This window comes from Geotrypetes seraphini, chromosome 3 (assembly GCF_902459505.1).
Source record: "Geotrypetes seraphini chromosome 3, aGeoSer1.1, whole genome shotgun sequence".
NCBI classification, from domain to species: domain Eukaryota; kingdom Metazoa; phylum Chordata; class Amphibia; order Gymnophiona; family Dermophiidae; genus Geotrypetes; species Geotrypetes seraphini.
This window is the reverse complement of record NC_047086.1, coordinates 402,552,811-402,571,365: the sequence shown is the minus strand read 5'-3', so window position 1 is coordinate 402,571,365 and position 18,555 is coordinate 402,552,811. Positions and strand designations below refer to the sequence as shown.

The 18,555-nt window shown below is 46.0% G+C and overlaps 1 protein-coding gene across 2 annotated transcripts in view; it reads left to right on the top strand.

The window, feature by feature from the left end:
* Positions 1-18,555, top strand: part of CMTR1 (cap methyltransferase 1) — a 289,978-nt gene that overhangs the window by 86,465 nt on the left and 184,958 nt on the right. For both annotated transcript variants that reach the window (XM_033935382.1, XM_033935381.1), the window contains one exon: positions 16,257-16,351. In XM_033935382.1, the coding sequence (XP_033791273.1) occupies positions 16,257-16,351 (95 nt within the window). The remainder of the gene's footprint in view (positions 1-16,256; positions 16,352-18,555) is intronic.

The following is an 18,555-nucleotide window of genomic DNA, read 5'->3' as shown; positions in this document are numbered from 1 at the left end:
CTTATGGCATGGCTCTTGAGCGTGTGGCATTAGGGCGCAAATGATACTCAGAGGTAGTGATTGCTACACTCATCAGAGCTAAAAAGCATATGACTGTCTGCTTATGCTAAAGCATTGGAGACATTTCAGCACTGGTGCATTAAGAAGACAGAGCCATTCCTTGTTCTGATCTCGGTGGTGTTAGGTTTTTTTCCAAGTTGGCTTTGACTAGGATCTTGCAGTGGCGTTGCTCAGGGTCCATGTGATGGGATACTGTTGTTTCAGGGCCCAAGAACGTAAAGCTTCCCTGGTGTCTTATCTGGACATTGCCAGATTCCTAAAAGGGGCATTAAGGCTCAGACCACCGGTAAAGCAACTATTTCAATCATGGAACTTTACCATGGTTTTGCAAGGCCACAGTAGGGCTTCACTCTTATGATCCACTTAAGGAAGTATCTTTGATGGATCTTGCAATTAAGACTGCTTTCCCCGTGGCTATTACATCAGCGAGAAGAGTCTGGGAACTACAAGACTATTGTGCAGAGAGCCTTTCCTCAAAATCACAGAGACGGGAGTTTTTATGTGCACGGTTCCGTCCTTTTTGCCGAAGATTGTTTTGGTCTTGCATGTCAATGAAGAAGAAAGATTGCCAGCGTTCCAGTCCACAGGATCAAAGAAGGATTGGATTCTGAAAAAGTTGGATGTGAGAAGAGTCCTCCTATGATATCTAGAGGTTACTAATGTATTCTGAATGTCTGACCTTCAGATCTCAATCCAAGGCCACAATTTCCAGATGGATCTGCCTGGCTATTTCATCAACATATATTGCTTGTGGAAAGCAGTTGCCAGTCTTCGTGAAGGCACATTCGACTAGAAGCATGGCGTCTTTATGGGTAGAAGCTTGGGCAATTTTGCCCAAGGAGATTTGTAGGGCAGTGACCTGGTCCACTCTAAATACATTTTCCAAGTTTTACAGAGTGCATATGGCAGCAAGGGAGGATACCACTTTTGGGTCCTCAGTGTTACGTGCCGGTGCAGAGGTCCCGCTGTAGATTTCTGAGACTGCTTTTGTAGGTTCCTATAGTCCAGAATGACACACCTGTTGCATTAGAAAAAGAAATTAGGTTCTTACCTTTTTAATATCTTTTCTTGTAGATAGGTGTGTCATTCTGGAGCCCTGCCCTGTCAGTTATCTCCTGAGACTGCCTTCTGTTTCTATCTGAAAGTTCGAGTCCACCTGAAATTTTTGATGTCGGTCTGACCTCAAGGGTATTAACTATGAAGAATAATCTTTTGCTATAACCCATTGGGGGAATGTTTGAGCTCTATGAATGTTTCAGTCTAGCTCAGTATTCTGTTTCCAACAGTGGCCAATAACAGTTTATGGACTTTACCTTCAGGAATTTTTCAAAACCTTTTTAAACACAGCTTCCTTAACTGCTTTTACCCCACATCCTATGGCAACGAGTTCCAGAGCTTAACTGTGTGTTGAGTGAAAAATATTTCTGCCTTTTTTTTTTTAATGTACTATTTAGCAACTACATAGTGGAGGACGCATGATGTGCATTCATTCATCAACTCCTGGCTTTGTGATCTCTCTGGGGTGGGGGGTTGGAGGAGGATAAAGGAGAGCTACTAAAGCCTGCACCTATGCAAGAATTTTGTTCATGTAGGGAATTTTGCCCACATTCTTTATTGTGTAGTTACAATTCCCCCAGGAGCATGTCTGTTATACTGTACATGTATACTTAGGGGAGTGTGTGGCGCAGCCTCAGCACCCTGGACAGATAGGGAAAAATGTTTGAGTACCTGAATGTTCACCACTTAGGTTATAAGTGGTATATAAATACTTAAATTTAAATTTTTTTTTAAAAAACCCCAAAATTATGAAATTATACAATGGTGTATGTGTGTGTATATATATGTATATATATGTTGTGACACACTTATCCCTTTTCTCTAACCAGCAGAGGGACTAAGTGTGTTGAGTTTTGGCCTGTCAGCGTGGCCTCCTCAGGTTGGAGGAAGGCTTTTCAGGGTAGAACAGACCTAGGCGCCTGCCACACTGAGAGTCACTTATAAAGAGAAGACCACACAGGTAAGTCTTGTTACAAAAGAATGTTCTTGAGCTTTATTGAACCCGGGGGTCTGAATACCATCAGCCACCCGTATGTCATGGCAAAAAATTATAAAATACAAAATAACTTGCAGTTGTCAGAATGGCTTGCTATAAATGCCACATACAGTTCAATACCCTGGACTTTCCAGTTTAACTACAGTCCTCTTCACCAGGGAAAAAGGCAAATGAACAATATCAGGAAAATAAAACTTTCAAACTTTGCACACCTTGTGACTACAGCCAGAGTAATTACAGTTTCAAAACCTAGCACTGCCTTTCTTAAACATTTCAGCTTACCTAGCTGAGACATGGACAGGTTTGCAGAGCAGGCTTCACAGCTCGTTATTATCAGCTGGGCTTCCTGGCCGAAGGAACACAGCAAGGCATTATGTAAGCTGTGAACTTTACTTGGGTTTTTCCCACGGAGCTTTCACACCCCTACAGATAAAAGTTCCTTGAACAAACAAAGCTCTCCGGGCAGTCATACAGAGTAGCGGAGAGATTTTCCTGCCCTTCGCCTAGTCTCTGTCAGCTGGGCTTGGGTTACGGGAGACAGCACAATCACAGCCTTGCTTCCTTCCCCTTAACAACTAACCTCCATGTCAGTGGGGAAATGGCTAGCTTCCAGCAATGGCTCAGCTACGTCCATAGCCTCTGTCTGCTCAGCAGCCTCTGGGGTGGAGTTGAGGTAGTCCTCTGTCATCTCCACGTCCTCACTGCTGCGGGCTGGAGGAGAGAGACTTCTCCCCTCATCTGCCTCCAAGCTCTGCTGTCTCTCCTGCCGCTGCCTGAGCTCGTTAGCCCCTGCTCCGTCCCGGCTTTCCCTGCCCCCCATACTGAGATTCCATACTCTGTTTTTATGTTGGTTAAAGCCCCACCCCTCTCTCCTCAGAGCAGCTGTGTTAGGCAGGAAATCCCTAGGGACATAACTCAGGTTTCTCCTAGGCTGGTAATGAGCATACCTTCCAGCCCTAGGACTCCACTTCTCAATAAGAGTCCTCCCAGGCTTTCTAGGGTACCTGTCCTGAGATGGCGCTCTCTGCTGGATGTATCTACAGTCTCTACGCAGACAGAGGAGCTAGGAAACTTAGGTGAGGATATCTTGCAGGAACTACTGAGCCTCAGGGAGGAGGTAAAGCGCCTGAGGGGCATCAGGGATAACGAGGCCTTCATCGACGACGCCATCCTGGAACTGTCACACATCACAGAGAGAACCCACGACAGGTCCATCCTTGACACGCCCAAACCTACAGCACTAAACACAACGATTGGAGTAAAGGAGATGATTGGAGATGCTGGCCCCTGGCAACTAGTAACATCCTCTACGGGCAAGCTAAGTAAACCCACCTCATTTTCACTCTCTTCTTCTTCTTTTTCTCTTCAACAGGATAGCCGTTCATCAATACCACAGCTAACTCTCAGAAATAGATTTCAGATCTTACAGGATGGAACCACCGAGGAAATAGCAGAAGGGACTCATGAGGATACCCAGCTCACAATGTCAAATCCAGAGCACGCAGACCGGCCCCCTCGGAATGAACGAAGAGTGGTAGTCATTGGTGACTCCATGCTAAGGGGCACCGAGGGACCAATTTGCAGGCCTAATTTGCAGTCAAGAGAGGTCTGCTGTCTCCCTGGAGCCAGGATCCAGGATATTACCACTAGCCTAGACAAAATTTTAAAACCTAATGATCATTTTCCCATGTTTCTCATCCATGTAGGCACAAACGACACTGCTAGGAATGCCACAGAGAACATCCCCAGAGATTTTGGAGCGCTGGGAAAGAAGTTGAAGCAGATAGGAGCACAGGTGGTATTTTCATCAATTCTTCCAGTAAGAAACAAAGGCAGAGCTAGAGAAGAGCATATTCAACGGACTAACGAATGGCTCCGAGAATGGTGCATAGAAATGAACTTTGGATTCCTAAACCACGGCGAGACGCTTCAGGGACTACAAGGACCAGACGGACTCCACCTAACCAGAAGAGGTAGAAACGTATTTGGACTTCGATTGGCCCGCCTACTCCATAGGGCTTTAAACTAGGTAAGTTGGGGGAGGGTACATACTTATATCCCAGAGCAGTAAGAAACCACCCTGAGGAGGCAAGTCGCACTCACACTACCAAGTCTAAGGTAAGTACCAATGATATCCACAATAATTCAGGGAAAAATATCACTGATAATTTAGGAGCCACACTAGCTCGTAAAGGAATCTCTTCACAGATATGGAGGGCTATGTATGTTAATGCACACAGCTTGGGCAATAAAATTCTAGCATTAGAGACTGAGATAACAAACGTCGATCTTGACGTGATAGCGATATCCGAAACCTGGTTCACAGACTCGCATGGGTGGGATATGGTTATACCAGGGTACAACCTACTTCGTTGCGACCGAGAGGGTAAATTGGGAGGAGGAGTAGCGCTATACACTAAGGAAAGCATCAAAACCACCAGAATCACAGATGTTAGATACATCGGGGAATCCCTCTGGGTGAACCTGGCCAGAGGGAATGAAAAATGCTTATACCTTGGGGTGATATATAGACCTCCCAGGCAACAGGAGGACAAAGACATGGAATTAATCGAGGACATAGAGAACATCACACTGCGCGGGGACACAGTAATGCTAGGAGACTTCAACATGCCAGATGCAGATTGGAACACACTCTCCGCGACTACGGACTCCATAAAGGGTGCACGTCTCAAGCAATTGGTATTGGAGCCCACCAGGGACCAGGCGTTACTAGACCTAGTTCTCACCAACGGAAATAGCGTCACGGAAGTCTCAGTAGGAGACACACTGGCCTCCAGCGACCATAATATGGTATGGCTCAACCTCAAGAAAGGTTTCCCTAAGAAAAACACAGCAACAAGGGTTCTCAACTTTAGAGGCACAGACTTCAACCGCATGGGAGATTTTGTCCATCAGGAGTTACACAAACAAGCAATATCTGACAATGTGGAGGATATGTGGTCGTCTCTGAAGTCCATCCTACACGAAGCAACAGACCGATACATAAAGACAGTAAGTAAATGCAGGAGAAACAAAAGACCCCAATGGTTCAGTAAAGAAATTTCAGACCTAGTTAAACAGAAAAAAGACGCATTTATCACCTACAAACATTTAGGCAGAGAGGGGGCGAAAGAGGACTATCTAGACAGATCTAAAGCTGTCAAAACAGCAGTCAGAGAATCCAAACTCCGAATGGAGGAAGAGCTAGCACGGAAAATTAAGAAAGGGGATAAATCTTTCTTCAGCTATATTAGTGACAGGAAAAGAAACAAAGATGGGATAGTACGCCTGAAGCAATCGGACGGTAACTTTGCGGAATCAGATTCTGAGAAGGCAGAACTACTAAACAAATACTTCTGTTCAGTGTTCACCCGCGAAGCACCGGGAGCTGGTCCACAGCTGCAGACGGGAGATAACCAGAAAGACCCGTTTCAAGATTTTGAATTTACGCCCAGTAGCGTCTATGACGAACTATCAAGACTCAAAGTAAACAAAGCCATGAGACCGGATAACCTAAACCCCAGAATGCTCAGGGAGTTAAGGGAAGTCCTGGCAGAACCATTATCTGTTCTTTTCAATCTTTCCCTAAGCACAGAAAGGGTCCCCTTGGACTGGAAAACTGCCAACGTAATCCTACTCCACAAAAAGGGCTGCAGGACAGAGACAGCAAACTACAGACCAGTGAGTCTCACGTCTATAGTGTGTAAACTCATGGAAACACTGATCAAACAGAATCTTGACACAATCCTAGACGAAGAAAAACTGCGTGATCCACACCAACACGGGTTCACCCAGGGTAGATCCTGCCAATCTAATCTGATTAGCTTTTTTGACTGGGTTACTAGACAACTGGACGCCGGAGAGTCACTGGACGTGGTATATTTGGACTTCAGTAAAGCATTTGATAGCGTCCCTCATCGAAGATTACTGAACAAGCTGAAATCGATAGGATTAGGAGACACTCTAACTACATGGGTTGGGGATTGGCTGAGCGGTAGACTTCAGAAGGTGGTGGTGAACGGTACCCCATCCGAAGCATCGGACGTGATCAGTGGAGTGCCGCAGAGCTCGGTCCTGGGCCCGATTCTATTTAACTTATTCATAAGAGATATGACGCAAGGACTTAGAGGAAGGGTATCACTGTTCGCCGACGCCGCCAAACTTTGCAACATAATAGGCAAAAGCTTATTACCTGATAATATGACACACGACCTACTGTTGCTGGAACAATGGTCAACTACTTGGCAGCTAGGCTTCAATGCTAAAAAATGCAAGATAATGCACCTGGGTAAGAGAAACCCGCGTAGAACTTATGTACTAAATGGTGAGACCTTGGTTAGGACCACAGCGGAACGCGACCTAGGGGTGATCATTAGCGAGGACATGAAGGTTGCCAATCAAGTGGAAAAGGCTTCCTCCAGGGCAAGACAAATGATGGGGTGTATCCGCAGAGGTTTCATCAGCAGGAGACCTGAAGTTATGATGCCGTTGTACAGAGCCATGGTGAGGCCTCACTTGGAGTACTGTGTTCAGTTTTGGAGACCACACTACCGAAAGGACGTGCTGAGGATCGAGTTGGTTCAGCGAACGGCCACCAGGATGGTCTTGGGGCTCAAGGATCTCACGTATGAAGAAAGATTAAAAAAATTGTGGCTGTACTCACTTGAGGAAAGAAGAGAACGGGGAGATATGATTGAAACGTATAAGTACATCACGGGACGCATCGAGTCAGAAGATGATATCTTCTGGCTCATGGGACCCTCGACCACCAGAGGGCATCCGCTGAAGATCAGGGGAGGGAAGTTTCATGGCGAGTCCAGGTAGTACTTCTTCACCGAAAGAGTAGTGGATCATTGGAACAGACTCCCACTCCAGGTGATAAAGGCCAGCAGCGTGACGGATTTTAAGAGAAAATGGGATACTCATGTGGGATCTTTAAGGGAGTAAATTCAGGGGAGGGGATACTTGGAATGGGCAGACTTGGTGGGCTATAGCTCTTTTCTGCTGCTTTTTTCTATGTTTCTACCTATGTTCCTGCCTCTCCTGCTCTACCTCACTGTCTGAGGGGTAGTCAGCCAAAACCAAACTTTTACTTTTAACCTGGTCAGCCCTTCTGACCAGGGACCGTGTTTTGCTTTTATCCCTTATAGGGACAAAGCTGGCCACAGGTTTGTCACAATGTGTGTGTATGTATATATATGTGTGTATGTATATATCTATATATCTATATCCACACACACACACACACGTGTATAATTTCATAATAGTATATATATATTTTTTTAATTTAAGTATTTATATACCACTTATAACCTAAGTGGTGAACATTCAGGTACTCAAGCATTTTTCCCCAGCTCAGATAGCATATATATGCAACCTTAGCCCGCCCTCCGCATTACAATGTAATTGGGCAACTTGTTAAAGCCCTGGGTAGGAAATAAATGGCTTTGGTGGGTGGTGGGCTTTTGAGCAACTTCTGGTCAAATGCTGTTTTTTATTGACTGGCTTTTTGGAGCAGATGCAGATGGTCGAAGTACATCTGTACTCGGACTACAGGGAAGATTCATATGTGCCGACACTTGGAGCCCTGATTGAGATTCAGAGCAAACGAATCCAGATCTATGCAGCCCAGCTCAAATGGGCTATTTTTTTGGGCGGGTGTTTGATGCCCCCAGGTCTCTGTTCCTTCCTTCAGCTGTGACCGCTCCAGGGGATGGGAGGGGCGCTCGAGCGTGTGTACTTGCACACGAACAGCGAGCAGGGACCTCCTGCTTCAAGTGTCAATGAGCTGGTCCACCTCCCTTGACTGAGATAAAATGTGGGGGTGGACAGATCTAACATTTCCAGCTTGCCGGCGTTCACGTTGGGGGGCAGGGACAGCAACAGTAGAGGCTTGTCTGGCATTTTCTAGTCAATCAGCTATAATCTAACTAGAGAAACTATCTTTATTTTTGTAATAGGAGGGGTTTGTTTGTTTTTGTCTTTTAAAAATATTTGTTGAAAGTGCATGTCAATAGGGTTTTTGAAGGGGTAAAAGGCCAGTGGGTAAGGTTTTTCTTGCAGGACCCCAGCTATGTCTAATGCTTGCTCTGGAAGATATACGTTTCAAAAATAAGAATCCCCTTTTCTGTCTTCATCACCTGGTCATTTAATTTTTTTCATCCTTGAGTCCCCAGGATGGTCTCGGGACTCAAGGAGCTCCCATACGAGGAGCGGTTAGGGAAGTTGCAGCTCTACTCACTCGAGGAACGTAGAGAGAGGGGAGATATGATCGAGACATTCAAGTACCTCACAGGTCGCATCGAGGTGGAAGAGGATATCTTCTTTTTCAAGGGTCCCGCGGCAACAAGGGGGCATCAGTGGAAAATCAGGGGCAGGAAACTGCACGGTGACACTAGGAAGTTCTTCTTCACCGAAAGGGTGGTTGATCGCTGGAATAGTCTTCCACTTCAGGTTATTGAGGCCAGCAGCGTGCCAGATTTTAAGGCCAAATGGGACAGACATGTGGGATCTATCCGCAAAGATAGATAGGGAGGGACATTGGAGTGGGCAGACTTGATGGGCCGTGGCCCTTATCTGCCGTCTATTTCTATGATCCTAGTCTCTGTTTTTGTTTTACTTTTCCCTGTCTTCTTTTAGCTCTCTGGCCAGGGTATATTTGGCATTTCTTCTTTCTCCATGGCTGCCATTTATCTTGCTTCTGCATTGCAATCACTCTAGCATTGTCCCTTGGCAATGGCGCCCTCTTCTCTCCCAACCCACACCACATGTGCGCTTTCCTCCCCCTTCCCTCCCATACCTCTCTGGCTATTTGCTGACACAAGCTGCATCTCCAACCTGTTGCCTGAATTGGCCTCGGCTCTTTCTCTGATGTCGCTTGCTGACCCTGCGACCAGTGTTGCCAGTTTGGTGGTTTTCCCTCCCAATTTGGCTACTTGTTAAAGCCCTGCAATAAACATGCTGCCTGGAAGCTTTCCCTTTGCTACTGTCCCCATTTAGGAACGAAGCAATAGCAGAAGGAAAAATTCCAGGCCGTCAAAGATAGTGTGCTTACTTTATTCTGACGGTGGCCTGAAAAATGCAAGTACATAAAAACATAATTGCCATACTGGGATAGATCAAAGGTCCATCAAGCTCAGCATCCTGTTTCCAAAGGTGGCCAACACCTAGCTAGATTGAGAGTAACAAAACAGATTCTATGCTGCTTATCCTAGGAATAAGCAGTGGATTTCACCAAGTCATCTCAATAATAGGTCCTCGACAAGTGGCGGTCACAGCACGGAAGATGACATCTCTCGCAGGGTGCAGGAAGCAGCAGAGGTAAGGCCCTGCCTGTCGCAAGGTCCCTGACAGGATGGTGATTGCCATAGAGACGCTTTAAAAGGACCTTGAGGAGGGGTGGGAAGTTTCAAGTTTCATTTAAAATTTGATAAATCGTTAATCAAACTTCTAAGTGATGAACATAAATAAAAATTCAAAGGGTATAATATATCAGACAACAGTGTTCTCCCTAGGGCCTTTCAGCTGGGCGGTCTGCCCGGGTAATTTAGATGACCGACCAGCTAAATTCTGCTGCCTCCGCTGCTGCTCAACATTAAAAAAAAAAAAAGCTGGCTTGATGATTTCATCTTAGCCTGTAGCGAACTTATGCTCCGGGGCTTTAATGTGTGTGTGCCGGCTTCCCTTCTCTTTCCTCTGAAACAGGAAGTTATGTCCGGGGGGGGGGGAGGGAAGAGAAGGGAAGCCGGCACGCACATGTTAGATCCCCGAAGCATAAATTCACTACGGGCTAAGGCGGGAGACAGGTCAGTGAGGCTTTCCATTTGCTCTTCTTGCTGCTGGGTCCTGCTTACTTTCAGTTTCCGCGAAGGCAGGACCCGGCAGCATTTCCCCCAATCGATTGTGATCTTGGGCCGATCAGCCTTCTTCTCCGACGGCAGAATTGACATCGGGGAGAAGAATGCTGGTCGGCCCGAAGTAGGGAGAGCTTGGGGGGGGGGGTGCGGCGGCCAGCGGCTTTGGGGCCTGTTCCCCGATGGCAGTGACATTAGCAGTGGCTTGGAGGAGGGCAAGGAGAAAGAAAGTAAGAGGGCAGGAAGAGAAACAGAAAAAAAGAAAGGGGGCATGAAGAGAGAAAGAAAGAAAGGGCAGGAAGAGAGGAAGAAAAAGTTGGGGGGGGGGAGGGGAATGAGGTCAGGAGGAGAGGAAGCATACAGGCTGAAAGAAGGGAAGAAAGATTTGATGCACAGTCAGAAGAAGAAAGTGCAACCAGAGACTCATGAAATCACCAGACAATAAGGTAGGAAAAATGATTTTATTTTAAATTTACTGATCAAAATGTGTCTGAATTTATATCTGCTGTCTATATTTTACACTATGGTCTCCTTTTACTAAACCACAATAGCAGTTTTTAGCGCAGGGAGCCTATGAGCGTCAAAAGCAGCGCTGGGCATTCAGTGCAGTTCCCTGCGCTAAAAACTGCTATCGTGGTTTAGTAAAAACGGAGGGGGTATATTTGTCTATTTTTGTATGGTTGTTAGTGAGGTGACAGTGCATAGAGTCATCTGCTTTGACATCTTTGAGAAAACCCTGGAATAGGAATGATTATTAACATTTTCTCTGCGTATAGTGTGCTTAGTGGTTTTTAAAAAAAATTTTATTATTGGTAGATCATTTTGACTTGGTCATTTTAAAAGTAGCTCGCAAGCCCAAAAAATAGCCAATGGTAGACTTCAGAGGGTGGTGGTTAACGGTACCCTCTCTAAAACGTCAGAAGTGACAAGTGGAGTACCGCAGGGCTCAATCTTGGGCCTGCTCCTTTTCAACTTATTCATAGGGGACCTGACTCAGGGGCTTCAAGGTAAAATAACACTATTCGCCGACAACACCAAACTATGTAACATAGTGAGCGGCTCCGATTTACACGATAGTATGACGCAGGACCTGTTTTTGTTGGAACGTTGGTCATCTACCTGGCAGCTGGGCTTCAGCGCCAAGAAATGCAAGGTATCCATATTCAAGTTTCATCACGGTGCTCTGGTTTTGGCTCCAGTATTTGTCACTTCCGTTCACCAGGTCCGTTACCATCTCATATTTTAAAGACTCCCTCGTTATAATTAGTGGTGATCCACATGTCTCTTCGTAATGGACATGTCCGATTTTAGCATTTGGATCTTAGTACTATGGGTTTGGTCTTTTCTGATTTCCTTTCTATAGTATGCTTTTCGTCTGGAGTCTTTTGAGTTTAGAATTACATTTTATGACGTATTTTTGTGGTTATAATTGTATGATATGTCTAAAATCGGTCAAGTTATCCATTCTTTCTATTATTTTTTGTCCCCTCATACAGTGGTAGACCGCCCCGGGTGCCAGCCCTAGGGGGGTACACAGCCGGCTGGATCCAGAACCTTCCAAGCTGCTCTAAATAGCACCTGCACCTCAGCACGGCTGCCGTACTTATTCTGAAGCAGAGTCGGCAGCCGCACTGAAGTGCAGGAAGGTCCCACGATGACTGCATTTGCTATCTCTGCCTCCGGAAGACGTAAGTGACGTCGGAAGGCGAGGACCGGCAGCTGCAGTCATTGTGGAACCTTGCTGCAATTCCCTGTGTCTGCCGGCCCACCCCTTCCAATGTCACTTACATCTTGCAGAGGCAACAGAAGCAGTCATCATGGGACTTTGCTGGTTTGGAGGGAGAGAGGAGCATAGAAGGGTGGTGGAAGGAGAAAAAGGAGGTCAGGGTGGTATGGAAGGGTGGTGGAGGGAGAGAAAGGGGGCAGATGCTGATGGAATTGGTGTGCACGGAAAGGAGAGAGAGACATAAGGGGGAAGGATACTGGATGGAATTGGGTTGGAGAGAAAGAAAGGGGGCAGATGCTGATGGAAGTGGGGGGAAGGGAGAGGAGATTGAAATGCCAGACCATGGGGGTGTGGGAGAGGGAAGGGAAGAAGAGGAGAGAGATGCCAGACCATTGAAGGAGGGAAGGGAAGAAGATGGATGCCAGAATAATAGGGGTGAAGGGAGAGATGGAAGGGGAATACAAGGAGAGAAGATGCCATATAGAAGGGGCAGAGAGAGGGTAGACAGTGGAAGAAAGGAAGAGAGTGTCAAGACTATGAGGAAAGCAGAAACCAGAGAAGACAATGTAGAAAAAAATTATATTTATTTATTTTTTTTGCTTTAGGGAAGATGCATCGCTGTTTCTGTGGTGTTGCATTGTATGCAGAGTCCAGCTTCTTGGTAGTTCAATTTAACCTTTGTTTACATTTTTCTATTTTATCCCCCCTTTTACAAAACTGTAGAGCTTTTTTTTTAGCACTGGCCATGATGGTAATTTCTCAGAATTCTATGAGAGTCTGAACTGTTACCACCATGGCTAAAAACCACATTACAGATTTGTAAAAGGGAGAGGGGTTAGTTTGTGATTACCGTATTTTCTCGCATATAACGCGCGCGTTATACGTGGTTTTTACAAACCGCGCATACCCTTGCGCGTTATATGTGTGAGCGTGTTGTACAAAAATTTTTTTACATAGTTCCCCCCCCCCCCGACGCCCGATTCATCACCCGGAAGGAGCGCTCGCACTCCCACCCCAAAGGACCGCTCGCACCCCCACCTGAAGGACCGCTCGCACCCCCACAGCCTCCCCCCCTCCCCCATGGAGAAGCTGTCTACCTTGTTTCCGAATGCCAGCCCAGCTGCTTCCTCTGCCGGCGGTCCTGCCCCTTCTCAGAGCCCTGTGCTGCGCTGCTTCCTCTACAGGCGGTCCCGCCCTTTCTCTGATGTCAGAGAAAGGGCGGGACCGCCGGAAGAAAAAGCAGCACAGCAGGGCTCAGAGAAGGGGTGGGACCGCCGGCAAAGGAAACAGCTGGGCTCGCTGGCATCCGGAAACAAGGTAGACAGCTTCTCCATGGGGGAGGGGGGTGAGGCTGTGGGGGTGCGAGCGGTTCTTCGGGTGGGGGTGCGAGCGGTCCTTCGGGGTGGGAGTGCGAGCGCTCCTTCGGGGTGGGGGTGCGAGCGGTCCTTCGGGGTGGGGGTGCGAGCGGTCCTGCGGGGGGGTGAATCGGACGTCGGGGGGGGGGCATCAGGCTTTCAGGGTAGGGACAGGACTTCAAGGAGGAAAGGAGAGTCGGGGCGGGCGAAAACAGAGTCAGGGTCTCCAGAGGAGAGTCGGGGCGGGCGAAAGGAGAGTCGGGCAGCATGCGCGGTATAGGGTGTGTGCAGTATATAAAAATTTATGTACATAAATATGTGTTTTTTGCGCGCTATACCCGTGTGCGCGTTTTACACGGGTGTGTGTTATCTATGTGAAAATACAGTACATATTCCATACTAGGCGAAGGTGTGTTCGAAAGACATGGTTTTCAGTTAGGATTGACTGTGCAGAATGGATCTGTACTAGTCTGGGTTGTTTAGTTTTACAATGGGTGTATTGATATACTGCTCACTGCAATATGCAAGATGCTGCCTTTTCCTAGGTACACTCTTGTGTGATGTGTGGATTCTTACTAAAAATCATGTTTTTCATACAGATGGGGGGGTGTCAAAAAATGATGGGCAAATGATTTGCTAGGTACCCCACTGCCTTCATAGTTTATATATAATCTGCAAGCCTGCTTTTAGGACGTACAGGGTATATATCCCTCTGATTCATGACAATTTCACTTCTCATGTTATCTTATCCATTCTTTTTATTATACAACTGCCCAGATAAGCATCAGTCTTTGACGTGATTGAACCTTGAAAACTAAGGGCATCGGTGTTCTCCCCAGAAATTTTTTCCAGCCATGAAAAACATTTGCTGCATTTAGTGTGCCACAAAAAACATTTGCTCTGTTTATTGTGCCGGAGTTAAAAAAAGTTTGAGAGATGCTGCTCTATACCATTTGAAAGAGGGCAAATATCTAATTATTCACTTCTAGAATTGAATACTTCTTAAATTTAATAAAAAATTATGGAACAAGTGTCAAACCTTAAGAAAGGCCGTCATATTGAGCATTGGAAAATAACTAATAATAATTAACTAATACAAATAGTACACATTTAGGGCTCCTTTTACTAAGCTGCGATAGCGGTTTTACCGCGTGCTTAGCTCGCGCAGAATTGCCGCACATGCTAGACACTAACACCAACATTGAGCTTGCGTTAGTTCTAACCGTGTAGTGTAGCAATTCTGCACGCGCTAAAAACGCTATTGCAGCTTAGTAAAAGGAGTCCTTAATTTTCCCCACCACCAAATTTCCCTGTCCCGCCCCACCCGGCTACTTTTTCATGCCATCCGGCTGGAAAAAATTTCTGGGGAGAACACTGGACAAATAATGGACCTACAAGACTTACTGTGCCAAAAGGGAAAGAGGTTTAGAAATACAATATTTCAGTGTTTTTCAACCTTTTTTGGGCAAAGGCACACTTGTTTCATGAAAAAAATCACGAGGCACACCACCATTAGAAAATGTTAAAAAATTTAACTCTGTGCCTATATTGACTATATATAAAGTAATTCTCTTGAATAGGAATCAAATAAACACAAAGAAAGTATTTTATAATGCTGCCACCGCCAACAACACCGTTGGCGGCGGTGGCACTCAAGTGGCTAAAGAGCCGCAGTTTGCCGGCCTAGGGACAACACTGGAGGGTGGCCAGCTGTGCACCCCCTTGGGACGTAAACCGCCCCCCCCCACCCTGGTATGCCACTATCTGTACCTCACTCCCTCCCTATGACCAAAAATTCTCCTTTCTTCTATTCCCCGTGTACACAACCATCTCTTTCCCTCCCTTCCTCTCTCCAAAGTCCATGCCTTCTGTGTCCAAACACTCATTCCCTCCCCCACCTCAGCATCTCTTTCCCTCCCTTCCTCTCTCCCAAGTCCATTTCTTCTGTGTCCAAAAACGCATTCCCTCCCCCACCTCAGTATCTCTTTCCCTCCCTTCCTCTCTCCCAAGTCCATTTCTTCTGTGTCCAAAAACGCATTCCCTCCCCCACCTCAGCATCTCTTTCCCTCCCTTCCTCTCTCCCAAGTCCATTTCTTCTGTGTCCAAAAACGCATTCCCTCCCCCACCTCAGCATCTCTTTCCCTCCCTTCCTCTCTCCCGTCCATGCCTTCTGTGTCCAAAAACCCATTCCCTCCCCCACCTCAGCATCTCTTTCCCTCCCTTCCTCTCTCCCAAGTTCATGCCTTGTGTCCAAAATGCACTCCCTCCCCCCTTTTGTGTTCCGTGTTTGCCTACCAGCCCATCTTTGCAACTTTCTCAGCAAAACGAAGCTCAAGCCGCGAGGCTTGTCTTCTGCTTCCTGTCTGCCCTGCCGCACACAAATAGCCGAACGGAAGTATTCTCCGACGTCAGCGCTGACGTCGGAGGGCAGGCTTTGCTTAAGCCCTCCCTCCGACGTCAGCGCTGACATCGGGGAACGCTTGCGATCGGCTATATGTTAGCTGCAGGGCAGGCAGGAACAGAAGACGAGCCTCGCGGCTCAAGATGTATTGAACTCTGCGGGTCCCCCGTCCAGCTCTCTCCTGTCCACGTGGGGCGGACCGCCCCTCTCCCTAGACTGGTGGTACTGCCCTGATGGCGGCCCTGACCGTACGGCACACCAGGCAACATCTCGCGGCACACTAGTGTGCCGCGGAACAGCGGTTGAAAAACACTGCAATATTTGATAGGAAAGAAAACAAATGGGGAAAAACAACTGGATGGGGGAATAGAAACCAAAGAAAAGCAGAGAGAACAGTGATTAGGAAAGGAAAGAGATTGGGAGGCGGAATAAAAGAAAGGATGAGAAGAGCCAAGGAGAGTGATTCTGTAGAAAGAATGGAAGTCAAGTGGAATGGTGGAGATCTATCAAGCAGAGCTAAAGGTCAAAGGCATCTCTGAAAAGAAAGGTTTTTAGGTTGCTTTTAAATCTATCCAGAAAGCAGACTTGAACCAAAAGACCAGGCAGATGCTAGATTAATAGTGATATTTTTTTGCAGGTAAATATCTTTTCACTTGTAAAATGCTTTGTAAAATTAGTATCTCCGCAAATATCATGAAAAGTAAATATCAGATGGACACTAGTTTTTGTGTACTCTGATGCTGCTCCCTGTTGAATGTTCAGAGACTTGCTATCCTACTATATCTGACAAGTGTTTTTAAATCTGCAGAGTGTGTTTGATGAGCTGGATGGGGAGGAGATGCGACGAGCTCGAACAAGATCCAATCCATATGAGACAATTCGTGGAGTTTTCTTCCTGAACAGGTCTGAATGGTACTTAGTTTGACTGCCTCTAGTGCTTCTTAATGGAACTACAACATTAGCTTATATCCAGAGATTGAACTAATAAAGCTGTGTTCTCCCTAAGATCTCTGGATTTACCTGGACATGTCCTCTTTTTTAGAGGACTATCCGGATGGATTTAGAAAACCTGGCATTTTGGGTATTTGGATGGCCCCTGCTCTGCTAGAGCTTGGGGCCACGTCTGGAGGGCCCCGAGCATGTGCGGATGTGACAAATGACATCACATACATGCAATTATATTTGTTTAATTTCTAGACTATAAAGAGAACAATAATTATGTTACTTGAAAACTGCTCTAAGGATTTTGATGAAATGGGAAGAGGTTACATTTTAGGGTACCAGAAAGTGATTTAGTCAAGTTTGGGAAAATTAATTGGGGGGTCTTTTGGGGATTTGAAAAGACATTTGGAGCACCTCCAGAATGCACTGAGAAGGACTGTTGGAATGCCAGAGTGAGGTTTGGAATGCACTGAGAAAATCTATTGGAACACCAGAATGAGGCTTGGATTGCATAAGACTGCTGGAGCATTAGATCAGTGTTTTTCAACCTTTTTACACCTATGGACCGGCAGAAATAAAATAATTATTCTGTGGACTGGCATTGGTCTGTGGACCGGCGGTTGAAGAACACTGGGCTAAGTTGTGGGCTAGACCCCACCCATCTCTACCCAATCTCCACCCCAGACCCCGTGCCCATAATAGTACTAATTGCACCTTGCATGTCCCGTGCCTCATCTGGAAGCCTTCCCTCTGACATTGCAACGTCAGAGAGAAGGCTTCTGGTTCAGGCGCAGGATGCCCATAGGAGCCACTGCCCGTGGCTTTGTGCACTGAATCAGTTAGGAAGAGGGAGCCGGCGGTTGAAGAACACTGTTTTGGGCCTGATGCATGTGCTGGCCCTGTGGACCGGCAGGAAATTTCTGTAGAACGGCACTGGTCCATGGACCGGTGGTTGAAGAGCACTGAACTAGATTGAGATCTGAAAGGCTATTGAAGCACTAGAACAAGGCTTAGAACATACTGAGAAAAATTTCAACACTCAGCTTGAAGAAAAGGCAGGAGGGAAGTTTAGCTGATAAAACCATGAAGTTGGGTACTTCACACAAAACATACAGTTCACAAACACACAAGAAGGAAGTTAGGCTGATAAGAAAAGACAGGAGGGAAGTTTGGCTTATAAAACTATGAGGTTAAGCACTTCACTGAAAACACACAGGAGGGAACCACAAACACACAATTCACAAACACTGGGGAGTTGGGCTGATAAAATCATGATTTCAACACATCCTGTGAAAAATTAAACAATGAGGTTGGGCAAATCAGATAGGAGGGAAGTCGGGCTGATAAAATCATGATTTCAACACACAACCTGAGGAAAAATAAACAGATAATGACACAGCACCATACTACAGCATATATGTGCCCACATCACAGTTCACAGGAAATATCATCTTTTCAGTATCAGCTGCAAATATACATCTTGTAAAGGAAACAATTTACTAATCAAGCCTTAAGAAACAATACAAATACACATATTCCAGAAAAAAATTGACAAAAACTTTTTTCAAACACATACATGAAAAATTGTCTTTCGTATGTAAAAATATCATAATTAACTATAAACAAACATTGTTACCATTAGCACATAGCAATTGTGTCAGATTATCACATGTGTACTTACCAGTAGGCAGTACTATTACTGTTTATCATTTCTATAATGCTGAAAAGTGTACATTTAACATTTAGTAGAATGCTCCCTATTCAGAAGAGCTTACAATCTAATTTGGATTCTGGAAATCACTGGGAACCAGTGGAGATTGGTCAGGAGTGGAGAGACATGGTCAGATTTGCGTTTTGCAAAGATCAGCTTGGCTGCAGTATTCTGGATAAGCTGGAGTCTTTGAAGACTTTTTTTTGTTAGGCATAAGTAAATGGCATTACAGTAGTCAAGCTTGGAGAGGACGATGGATTGGATGAGGATGGCGAAATGTTTTTGTCGAAAGTAGGATCTTACTTTCCTCAGCATGTGGAGGCTGAAAAAGCATGATTTTGCCAAGGAGTTGAGGTGGTCGTTGAGGGAGAGAGAAGAATCAGCAATGATGCCAAGGACCTTGCTTGAGAACTCAAGGTGCAGAGCAGTGCCTGTGGGTAGTGCGAAAAGGGTG